Here is a 12,348-nt window from a genome sequence, read left to right as displayed (position 1 = left end):
TTCCCCTTCCCCTTCCCCTTCCCCTTCCCTTTTGTCCCAGCTCCATTTGTGTGTTGCCATTTTTGTGGAAAGCCTGATGGATGAGGTGAAGAGTCTCTACCAAGTTTCTGAAATGGGTTGGATGCCAAGGCTGGGCCATGTTGAGGTGAAATGGAGGGTGGGAGGAGGATGGGAGCTTCTGTTCCTGGGTCTGGGAGGAAACATCTGCTCCTGGCACATGGGTTGTTCTTACTTGAGTCTTGAGGTCACCAGATCCAAGCTGGATATTGGATCATCAAATTGGGATCATCTAAGGTGCATCTCACAGTCTGAGCAGAGGGGAAAACCAGCTTGACTGGCTTTTCCCATGTTGCTGGGTGTCATTTTTCCCTTGTTTGTGCCCTTGCTGATTGTTGACTGAATGCCAGGATGGGACATACTGCTCCCTGAGGTCAGCTGGAATGTCCTGGTGTGCAGCAGGTCTGGACAATTAGCACAATCCTCAGCAAGGTCACTCCATAGACAACATCTGCCATTACTGAGGAAACTTTCTCAGGCTTTACCAGATAAATTTACAGGTCTGTTAAAGACCAGAGTCTATTCTGGTGGACACCAAAGGAGATTTCAAAGCTGGATTTGTGGGGAAGTGTTGGGGAAAGACTGCCAGTCCAGCCATGCCCAGCAGAGCTGAGAGCAATTGACTGCAGTCCCTTGCTCGTGTGAGGGTCATCCTGACATCAGCACAGTGTCAGCTCTGGCTCAGGATGCTCCTGGTATCATCCACAGGATGTCCACCTGCCTGTCCCTTCTTCCACTGTCCCCCAGCTCCATCAGTGGGAGTGTCTTGTTGATGGACCAAACCATATGGTCTAGGTCCATTTTCTCTCAGTGGTGTTACAGAATTTGTGGGCCTAAAAACACTTATCATGGAGTGAGGCTTCCTTGGCTGAGAAGAGACTCCGGACTTCTCACCTGAGCTCCCAAGGCAACTTTTTGTTTGATTTATTGAGTTTTTTTCTGTGATTGAAACAAGTGAACAAAAAAACCCTTAAAGAAATAGATGGAAAATGGTCTGCAGTGAGTCACACAACCAACACCTTGGCCATGGAGGAGGGAGGACTTCCTACTCTCCATGCTTGGACATAAATTCACCAGGAGCAGGGTGTGCAGACCCTTCTCTGACTAGAGAAGTCTAAGGTTCTAAGTGGCTGCTTATGGCCTGGAGTTTGTCAGAGTTTGCAGGCTTTAGCCACACTCCTCAGGTGTGCTCTTTGTGTGTTTGTGACAGTTTAGGGACAGACAAGAGGATTAATGTCATGGTCCATAGACAGAGCATCCCTTCTGCTGCCTCATGCATCTGCTCCAACTGGCTTCCTGTGTGAGCTGTTTGAGTTAGGAGAGGCTGTGAGGTGAGGCCAGGGCTGCTGGAGGTTGTGGTTTTGGAGTCAGCCCCAGCGGGTTTAGCAGCGCAGACCTGCCAGGGCCACATACACATGGCTGTCACTGGTCTTCTTCTCCCTTAGGGGCAGCTGGGCTGGTCTGTGCAGAGACCTTGCGCCAGGAGGGTTTCTCTGACCGGATTGTGATGTGCACCATGGACAGACACTTGCCCTATGACAGACCAAAGCTCAGTAAGGTTTGTATCACTCTGGGTATGCCACGGTTCCCCAGTTTTAAAATGTGGTCCCCAATTTTAAAATTTGCTCTAGGGCCTTTCCCCACTATTATTCATTGCAGCAGTAAGGTTCTGTTTCATTAATCTTCCTGTCTCTGTTTCCCTTGAATTTTCTTCCCTCTTTGTGAATGAATTATGAAACACAAAAAATGGGTTGTTCAAACTGAATTAAGATTACTCCAGCAGAAAAAAACAAAGGTATTTTTCCTTGTGTGGGTGATGAGGCCCTGGCACAGGGTGCCCAGGGCAACTGTGGCTGCCTCTGGATCTCTGGAAGTGTCCAAGGCCATGTTGGACATTGGGGCTTGGAGCAATCTGGTCTAGTGGGAGGTATCCCTGCAAATTGAAATGAGATGAGCCTTTAGTCCCTTGCAACCCAAACCATTCCATGATTCTTCCATGGATGAAATGGTAGCTCTCTTACCCAGCTTGTAACTGGATGGGCCTTCTTAAAGTGTTTCTGGATCAAAAATATTTAAGGCAATGAAATGGAGCATGTGGAAAAATGGTGTTGTCTACCAGAGTTTTTATTAGTGTCTGTTTCTTGCTGTCCAGGGACGCTCTGTGCTGTAATTACGACAATTCTCAGCTGTCATCACAGCTTGATAACTTGATGGAAGTGCAAAGGTTGCTTTTTTAGACACACATCCCATTTTGCATTCCAGTTTATAGACACAGGATGGTCTTTAATCAGATTTTTTTGCTGCTGATTCCTGAGCCTTCTTTGATGTCAGGCAGCAGCTCAAGTTGGACTGCAGCATTTGACCTTGGAGCCTGAAGATAACGTAAGGTGAACTATGTGTTCATCCTCATGGTAGGAATGCTTACCCATGGGGCCTACTACAATCATACCATCTTTCAGCACCCAAAAAAAGGGATTTCCAAAGACAGGCAAACATGCACATGATTTTTTGGGAGCATTCAGGCCATTTCTGTTCTTCTGCGAGTCCTGCCTGGGGTGAAGAGCAGCTGCCTGCTACCTGCATCCAAGCATCACAGGGGTTGTGCTGAGCAGCTTGGAGAATCTGAGTCCCTCTCACAGCCAGACAGCTCTTCCAAACGCTCATCCCCATGTATGAGTCTTAGACTGGCTCTTCTTCTCACTGTTAAATAGTAAGAACATTCCACACGGCAGAGATGTTGTACATGGTTTGTTAAATCCTCCACTGAACACCTCTGGCTGTAATTGCTTTTGAAAGGTACACAAAGCCCATGGAAGAGAAGGCAGAATTTTTGGGAAGAGGGTAGGAAGAATGGAATTTTTCTTAATCCTATTGTGTGTGGGACTACACCTGTACAAGCTACTGGAGGAGTGCCACTGCTAGCTCTGTAAGCAGCAGAGCTCTTGCTGCCTGAAACTGCAGCAGTGCCCTTCCTCTGCCCTGCTGAATGCCTGTTATCAGTCTGTCTCCAGGTCCTGCTGAGCTGTTTCCCTTTGTCTCCTTTGGACCATGACCTGTGTGTTGCCACATCTCTGTTACTGTCCCCAGAGCACCAAGCAGCAGCAAAAGGCATGATGGTTGTGTATTGTTGTGCTTTGCCCTTCCTGCACACTGTCACAGAGGGGTCAGATGTTTCTCTCTGTAAATGTGGAGTATTCAAAGAATTTGCAGTAAAACCTGTATGACCCTGCCCCTGCCTCAAGTCGTGTGACGCCAGTCTCTCCTGAGCAGAGTGTTGTCTGAAGTCAGAGTGAGGGCTTGTTCTTGTTGGGCTTGTTCCAGCCCCTGACCAGGCCACCTCCAGGGAGAAGGGTCTTGCACATCCATCTCCGTGGGCGAATAGGAAAGCCCTTGATTCCTGCATCCGCTGTCACTCCTGGGTCAAACCCAAACACCATCCCTATGTGGCATGAGTAGATGCTGCTGCTGGCACTGTGTGATCTATCGCAGGGCTTGACCATGGCATCCCTGCCTGTTCCTGCTATGCTGCAGGCAGGGAGGGACATGCGAGCAGGGAGCAGCCTGCACACCCACCTTGGTCACTTGATGCTCAGCTTGTTCTCAGCCTGAGTCTGAGCTTGTGTCCACAGAGTCAGGAGGACAGATGAGCTTGGGCTCAACCCTGTGTGTAAAGATGTACATCTCACTACAATGACCAGGGAAGGCTGGTAAAAGCATGAACCTTTATCTTGCAGCTGAAGATGTGCAGATGTGGGCCCCACCGCCTTGCTTCAGTGTTGGATGGGAACTTGTGCAGCATAACTTGGGTGCTTTTGAAAGTGAATCCTTGTGTGTTAATGCTGCTTGTTCCTATTGCTCTCCTAGCTTCCGTTTGCCCTGGTAACTGGCTGTTTTCCAAATACTCATAGAATGGTTTGAGTTGGAAGGGACTTCTAAAGGTCATCCTATGCCACTCCCCCTGCTGTGGTTTTTACTCCTTTTACTAGACCAGGTTTTGCTCTAGTCCAGCACTTTCAGGGATGTGGCAGCAACCTGTTCCAGGACCTCACCACCTGTGTTGTAAAATAAGTCTTTTCTCTTGCTCCTATGAACCTGTGCGTACTGAGAGGGGTTGCAGTTATGTCTGCTGACACTCTGAAGCACTTGCTGTGATCTTGCCTTAGCTGCTCAGCACCAGCCCCACGCCAAACCAGCAGAGAAGTCACCGGAGCCCAGGCCAGCCTCTTGTGACAACTCCTACTTGAACAGGCTTTCATTCCAGCCCTGTAGAACCATTCCCTTAACCCATGCAGCAAGAGCTGACTTGTGCTGGTAGCAGCCATTTCTCTATTCACCTGTTCAATCCACAGCAGCTGACAGAAAAATGGCTTTTTTTGCAGTCAATGGATTCCCACCCTGAGCAGATCGCCCTACGCCCCAAGGAGTTCTTCTGCACCTATGACATTGAAGTCCTGACTGAAATGCAGGTAAGGAGAGTCCTGTGTGTGCCTGAAGGAAAGTGCTAGTATGCAAAGGCTGTATTTAGGGAATGTGGCCACTGTCTCTGTTCTTGACTCACTGGATGCAACTGTATGAATGCTGGGTCTCCCCCAGCCCCCCTCTTTTTGCCCAGGAGTGCAGGTTGCCTGTGCTTGTTCAAAACACAGCTCCTGTGTTCAAAACACAATGCTTCTGTGGGAGGAAGGGCACTCTGGGTGTGACCATGATGTGGCTGTCTGTGGTGACCATCATGTGTTACCTGCCATTCCTCATGTGGATCTGGGGAGCCAGGTGCCATCTGATAAGGATAATCAGCCTTCAAACAGTGCAGACAATGATGGCTTAAATATTTCTCCCCATTAGTTTATTTATGTTGGGAGACCTTCAAGGATTTGTGAGAATGCAGCTAGGAATATTTAAGGTGTGGGTTGGCCAAGCTGTGGACATGGCGGGGCTGAAACTAACAGACTAACTAAAAGCAACCAACTAACTAACTAAAACTGACATGGAGGACTAAAACCTGACAGACAAGTTGATTGGGCTGGGACCTCAGTGAAAATCTGGGATTTCTTCCTTAACATTATTTAGGAATGATTTTAGGTGGCGGCTGTGGATGTCAAGAGCAAGATAGCTGTGTTCAAGGATGGGTTTAAGATGGAGTACAACAAGCTGCTGATAGCAACGGGAAACACGTAAGCTTCAGACAAACATCTCAAAGATCAAGAGAAACTGTTTTATCTGAGAATGTGAGGAGCCTGGGGATAAGGGATGAAATGTGGCAGGTGAATTTAAACATTGAATTTGAGTATGGAAAAGTCAAGGAACACAAAAGATATTGGAAGTCTGTATGTAGCTCCATCTATATATCATCATCTATATATTCCATATATATCTACATCATGTATTATAGAATCACAGAATCACAGGATGGTTTGTGTTGGAAGAGATCTTAAAATTCATCCAGGTCCACCCCTGCTGTGGACAGGGAACACTTTCCACTAGACCAAGTTGCCCCAAGCCCCATCTAACCTGGCCTTGGATACTTCCAGGGGTGGTAACAGGACCTTGAACATATTTTCTTTAACAAAAGCTCCAAAGTGGAAGTATCCTAATTCTTTTAGAGGGCATTTTTGTCACATTGCTTTTTTTTTCACTCCTTGATAACACTCAACCCTGACAACCAGATAATTAATCCCTCTGAATTTCCATCTTTCATTTTCTGCCAACCTTTAAGATCTTTTTCAGCAATTAAGGTTTAACGCTGCTATTGCAGCCTTAATTAGGTGTTGCTGTTGCCCCATTCTAACAGACCCTTTGGGAGCCTTGGCCCCAGAATAGGAATTTTCAGGACTGAACCTGGTCCAGCCATAGGGAAAGGTGGTATTGACGTGCTGGCATGCCGAGCATCACTCTGGGTTGCTGTTGTCACTTGTGCCCTGGAAGTAGTGGATCAGTTTGTTTTCGATTGGAGGTTTGTCAAAATTGGCAGTTTAAGCTGAAAATGAGGCATCCTGGCTCTCCTTCCTTGTGTTCCTTACATCAAGCCATAAAATGAAGTAGGAGAAATACAGCCCCTGCATAATTTATCATCTGGGGAAGGAATGCTGTAGATCAGCCAAAGCAGGGACTCACATTGGAAACCAAGATGCCACCAGTCATAGCCAGTGCCACAAGGTGTGAATAGCTGGTGCTGGGGTGTACAGGATCACAGCCAAAATGCCATGTGCACCAGCCACCCAATTAGGTTCAAAAGAGGATTGAACCTTTGGCAATAATTTCAAAATCCTCATGCACAAGCTCCAGGTACAATGTTTTTTTTTAGGGTACCTAAATTATTCAGGTGCTTTTGTCCTGTTTCCAGATCTGAGTCAGTTATGCAGGGGCCAGATATTTAAAAATATATGGGCTACAGTAAGTGCCTGGGGAGGGCACAGTTAAGCTGCTACAGCATCAGCAGTGTGCCCTTGGGAATGGAGAGTGTAGCCTACATCTGCAGAGCCTTATCAAACTTACAATATCTGGCTCCAAAGTACTGCTGGAGGTCAGAATGAGTTTTCTGTGTCCCATTAAGCTTCTAAAAACTTTGTGACATGCCAGTAATTGAGCATAGGCTTGTAAAGCAATGCCTGTCCTGCGCTGGCTGCACTACCCCAGCAAGGAGCTCCCCTGGATCTGTGGGTACACCAGTCCATGATGGGGTCTGGGGTGGCTGCTCAGCATCGCCCGCTCCACCACTGGCCACCAGCATCTGGGTTTTTCCATGTAATGTCTCCAGCCCAGAGAAAAGTGAAAAAGGGAAATTTGGGAATGTTCTTGGAGCCCTGGGAGGAGTGTCTGCAGTCCTGACTGGGCACAGAACCACACAGAGTTGAGAAAAGCAGCTGTATCACCCTCAGTGTTTTTCAGGCCCAAAACTCTCAGCTGCAAAGGTAAGGAGATGGAAAACGTTTTCAACATCCGGACGCCTGAAGATGCCAATCGTGTGGTGAAGCTGGCCACGAGCAAGAATGTTGTGATCGTGGGAGCATCTTTCCTGGGTGAGTGCTTGCCTGGCCCGTGGCCCTGTCCCAGCTCTCCACCTCTGCCTGCAGATGGGTAAAGTCCTTTACCCAGTTTGTCACTGCCCAGTTAGAGGTAACACTCCCATGAAATTGGACCTGGGGTAGTCCAACCTCCACCCCTAGGTGTGTGTAAGGACATTTCCATGCCAGAGAAATTGATTTTTCAAAGAGATTGAGCTGGCATGGGCATAGATATTGCTGTCCCAGTCTGAAAAGTACATGGCAAGACAAATACTGCTGCTCATGTGGGTCCAAATCTGATGTGTCTAGAGTTGGCTTCAGTCAGGAGAGGCTTGTTGGTGGATGGGAGCCTGTGGGATTTTTCTTTTTTACATTTTAGTAGTGTGGTGAATTTTAAAATGCACAGGAAAAATCTTGTTTCTTTGATGATTCTTCTTTTTGCTTGACATGGTTCCAACAAAATTATTGTGGGTCCTAACAAAATAAGAGTGGGTCCTGCAAGCCTTAAACATAAATCATTATTAGTCAGGGAATTTATTATAAGATATTAATGATTTGTTTTTCTTCTTTTATAAAAGATAAGCTTGTTTTCATGGTTGAATCAATATGATCTACAGAAAAGCATGCGGTATGGGGGGCCAATTGCAAACTGCAGGTCATCAAAAAGATTCATTTCCAAAAAACCCCCACAGACAGAAGATGTCTTGGTGGAGGTTCCCATGCAATTCCCAGCACCAAAATTCTACCATTCTGATGGGAGAAAACAGCTACTCCCAAGAGCAGTTTTCAGACCACAGCTGAGGTTGTCCCAGCAGTAGGAGGAAGGTTTCCCTTGGCTGAGGTCCCTTGTTCCATGTTTTTCCCAGGGCACTTTGGAATTTCCTGGCTAGTTCCTCCCGTTGGTCTTTAAAACCTACATCTAAGAACACCTGAATTGGTGTGACCCCTGGTGTGATCAGGTCTGGTGGCTCCCCAGTTCTCCCAGGAGTGCAGCTCCAGCCTCCCCATTTGGAGTTGGTGAGGCTGCTCCTCGTCTGCAGCCAGAGACATAGGGCAGTGCTGGCTGGGCTAACGTGGCTCTTTGGACCTGCTTCTCTTCCCCAGGGATGGAGGTGGCTGCCTACCTCGCAGAGAGGGCCCACTCGGTGTCCCTGGTGGAGCTGGAGCATGTCCCCTTCAAGAAGTTCTTTGGGGAGAGGGTTGGCCGTGCTGTCATGAAGGTGACCTTGCTTTCCCATCTGGTGGGGGTTGGTAACAGAGCAGGTTTTGCTTGTTTCACTTATTGCACTAATTAATTTATTTCACATTTATTGACAAAGCTGTGATGGCAGCAGTCAGTGAGAATGGGCTGTATTTTCCCTGTCATGGTCCATGTGCTATGGAACACCTCTAGAGCCATGTTGGGAATATGGGGATGCTGACCTCCTTAGCAGTGCAGGTTGAGACAAGCCTGCAAGGTGGGCAAGGCAGTGTAGGGGGCAGCAGGACATCAGGACCAGGGTGGTTCAGGGCCCTGATGTCCCCTGCTCTGTCCCTTGTCCCCCGTCCAGATGTTTGAGAACAACAGGGTGAAGTTCTACATGCAGACAGAGGTGTCAGAGCTGCGGGAGCAGGAGGGGAAGGTAAGTGGTGGGCAGGGGCTCCCTGGGGGAACTGCTGTGGTGTAGGAGCGGCTGAGGGTCCCCTGCACGGTCGGGATGGACGGAGACAGAGATCTCTGAGGCTAGGTCGTGGACATGCAATTTATTGCAAGGGCGTGGGTGCAGAGCCCTGCTGGGAGCTGCGGGGCGCAGCTCAAAGGGCTTGGGTGCAGAGCCCTGCTGGGAGCTGCGAGCCGCAGCTCAGAGCAGGGCTGAGAGAGAGAGCAAAGAGAGAGCGAAGAAGAGCAAGAAAAAGAGACCGAAGTTCCTGTTACAATACATTAAATCATCTTCTCTGTTGAATATTCTGATTCTCACTAACCAATCTAGTACAAGATACAAATCCTATAGCATTTACACACAGCCTATAAGAACCACTACATTACCAAACTGTGTTACACTTTAAAACCTAAAAACTACTCTTTAGACCCCTCCTGCCAAGCAGACAGGGTCTGCTTCTGACCCTTGGACCTGCTTGCTTGGAGAGGGTATTGTTTCATCAAAAAGGGGATTACCTACTCGGCCACACCATTGTTTTCCCGTTGTTCATTAGCTAGGAGATCTCAAAGGTTGCCTTCATTTCAATCTCGTCTGTGTTTTCTATATTCTCAAAATCTTTCACCAGGCAATCATATTTATAAGGCTTCCCTGTTCCATCCTCACCAACACTGTGGCATCCCCCAGAGCTGCCGTTCCCTTCTCTAGTGGGGTTTTGCTCTCCCCTCTTTCCTATCTCCTGAAATTCATGTTCCTGGATTTGGCCACCAGGAGCAAATGTATGCCAGTGTGGTATGTGGGGTGACTTCATTGATCCCACTGACCTCCTGCTGCTTTTCTAAGGAATTATGGTCAATTTGCATTTCACAAACGAGGTGAGCTGCCAGCTTGGCTTCCTGCTGCTACAGAGGGGTTTTGTCCCTAAAATAACTCTGATGTCCCCCCTGCCCCTTGTGTCTCCTGCAGCTGAAGGAGGTTGTGCTGAAGAGTGGGAAGGTCCTGCGTGCTGACGTCTGTGTCGTGGGTGTTGGTAAGGGCTGTGTGGGGGCAGAGCCACGGAGGGAGGGCAGAGAAGAAGTTGGAGGGGATGTGGCAGCAGAAGATCACTGGGGCTGGGTGGCCAGGGGTACTGGCAGTGGTCTGCTAGCCCTGCTGGACTACCACACATGAGTCTGCATATCTAAAAAAGGCGTTTCTAGAGCCCCCACAATAAAATGCAACTGAAAATATATTTCAGAAGTAATATATTTTTTAATAGAAAAAAACCCATTTAAAGCAGTTTCATCCTCTCAAACTGTTTTTTATTAAATCTTCCCCAAACTGAAATTTTAATGTGTGTTTTTTAAAATTTCTGCTGACAGCAATCAAAAATGTATCCTATACTCTAAAATAAAAGAAAATATCCCAAAGAATATGATATATTTCTCCTTTACACTTGGTGGTGGTGGGGGGGAAATTCCCTTTCCTTCCCTCTTCAAAATGCTGTGGACTGGAAGAATCACAGAATTAATTTAATTCTGGTTTTGTTGTTTTTATTGACTACTCTGATTTGTGAAAACGTTGAAGGTAAAAAAAAAAAAAATAAAAAAAGGAGAAGGAAGGTGAAGGAAATGCACAGACTGGGGGGAGGCTGAAGAGCCCTGGCTGGAAGCTCAAAGGTTGCCTTTTAAATAAATTTTTTTTCAAACTATCTATAAAAGAGAATGAAATTGAAAATTATCTCTTAGCACTAGAAAAGGGCGGTGGGCAGGTTACAGTGATGGCTTGGACAGGACAGGGATCCTGAGGGGCCAGAGGCAGTAGGGGCTCTGTAGGGTACCTGGCCCTGCTCCACACTCCCAGAGCAGCTGCTGTCTGTCCCTGGGGGCAGCCCCCCAGTCCTGGCGGGAGGAAAGGCCTCAGGATCAGCCCCCAGGACTGTGGAACACTGGACACTGCAGCAGCAGCCTTTGGCTTCCCCCCAGGTGCTGTCCCAGCGACAGGCTTCCTCAAGCAGAGTGGCATCAACATCGACTCCAAGGGCTTCATTGTGGTCAACAAGGTGAGCCTAGGGGCAGCCCCTGTGGGAGGGAGAGCAGGAGGAACTGGGTCAGCTCTTTTGATCTATGAGCTTCCCTGGGGCTCCAAACTGCTGCCACAGGGGCTTTTCATGGCTTTTTATCTGCCAAGATTGGCAGAATTGGAATTTTTTAATTCTTTGGGTTGGCCTGTGCAGGGCCAGGAATTGAACTCAATGACCCTTGTGGTTGCCTTCATCTCAGGATATTCTGTGAGATGGTTAAATTCTGGAAGCATCACCAGGAGTGCCTGGGAACCCCCTCTGCAAGGGGGGCTGTGCAAACCCCAGACCTCAGTGCTTTGGCTTGGGTCTGGCTCTGAGCTGTCCTGGAGTGGTGTGGATATTTAGAGGGGAAAAAATTGAGATAGATCCATCTTTTCAAGGATCCTAAAGGATCTCATCCTTTCTCCACACCACCAGGGACAGTGATGGGAGGAGCAATGTTGGAGCTGGTGGGTGTTGGTGCCTTGGGCAAAGGAGCATGTCGGGAGCGTGGGGCTCAGTGCCATGCAGTGCTCATCCCTGCAATTAGCTGTGCTCTGTCAGCCAACACCAACAAGCCCCAGACTTCTGAGAGAGCTCCAGGACACCAGTCCATGTGTCTTTTTATTGGATAACCCACTGGCTGAGGGGTACTGTAGGTCCCTGCATGTGTGTTCTCATTTGAAAGTGAAGAAGGCTGAGTGAAATCTCCCATAGGGGTCCCACAGCCAAGCAGAGGTTTTCCCTGTGTTCTGAGGGACTGTGGCAGCTCTGGACCACTCCAGCTGTGGAGTTTCTGTAGGGTGCAAACCCCACTAATGCCACCTCTGTTCCCCCCTGCAGATGATGCAGACCAACATCCCAGGGGTCTTTGCTGCTGGAGATGCTGTCACATTTCCATTGGCCTTGAGGAATAACAAGAAGGTGAATGTCCCCCACTGGCAGATGGCCCACATGCATGGTAGGTACTTTGCAGAAAAGAGCCTTTTCCAGATTCTCAGGAAATTTCCAAACCCTCCAGGGCAAGAATGAGACAACAGCCAACAGAGAGACTGGGTAGTTGTATTGAACATTTTGAAGCATGTGTATCTTAAGCCTTCATGTGTCAGCATTCTTGCCAAGCTTTGCCTAACAATGCCTCATCACCAGCACAGAGGAGCCCAGGGACAGGCTTTCCCATATTCCCTTTGCTCCCTGGCACTGCTGCAGGAGCCTGCTCTATTCCTTGCCCCAGGACACTTAGGAGCTCACATCCTAATGCCATACTGGGCTCAGGTTCCCAGCTGGGCTTTCCACACTGCCAGGCTGGCCTGGGAGCGTTCAGCAGAGCTCCAACCCTTCTCGCCTCTGGTCAGCCTGGAACCCCTGGTGTGATGGGCTGCCCTCATGGCCACAGTCTCACAGAGAGCTTTTTTGCGTGTTGGTTGAGAGGTTTCGGAACCTCCGTTCCAAATTCAGCCTTTGGACACCTCTCCCATGTCCAGATATGTTTCTGCAGCAAGGACCGTACCCCAACGGTCTCCCTGCCCTCCAAGGGTTTGTCTGTCCCATCCCCATCTGGGTAGGAGCTCAGCACACTCTCAACCCTGTCACTATTGCACAAGCTGGGGGG

General features: G+C 48.5%; 1 protein-coding gene across 3 annotated transcripts in view; it reads left to right on the top strand.

Moving 5' to 3' along the window:
- AIFM3 (apoptosis inducing factor mitochondria associated 3) overlaps positions 1-12,348 on the top strand; it is a 44,801-nt gene that overhangs the window by 25,833 nt on the left and 6,620 nt on the right. For all 3 annotated transcript variants that reach the window (XM_005427597.2, XM_005427596.2, XM_031062477.1), the window contains exons 7-15: positions 1,503-1,615; positions 4,437-4,523; positions 5,137-5,228; positions 6,943-7,073; positions 8,163-8,278; positions 8,609-8,680; positions 9,662-9,725; positions 10,660-10,736; positions 11,580-11,697. In XM_005427597.2, coding sequence (XP_005427654.1) covers positions 1,503-1,615; positions 4,437-4,523; positions 5,137-5,228; positions 6,943-7,073; positions 8,163-8,278; positions 8,609-8,680; positions 9,662-9,725; positions 10,660-10,736; positions 11,580-11,697 — 870 coding nt within the window. The remainder of the gene's footprint in view (positions 1-1,502; positions 1,616-4,436; positions 4,524-5,136; positions 5,229-6,942; positions 7,074-8,162; positions 8,279-8,608; positions 8,681-9,661; positions 9,726-10,659; positions 10,737-11,579; positions 11,698-12,348) is intronic.

The sequence above is a fragment of the Geospiza fortis genome, unplaced genomic scaffold (assembly GCF_000277835.1).
Source record: "Geospiza fortis unplaced genomic scaffold, GeoFor_1.0 scaffold224, whole genome shotgun sequence".
Taxonomy (NCBI): Eukaryota; Metazoa; Chordata; class Aves; order Passeriformes; family Thraupidae; genus Geospiza; species Geospiza fortis.
The sequence above is the reverse complement of the archived record's forward strand: the minus strand, read 5'-3'. Positions and strand labels throughout refer to the sequence as shown.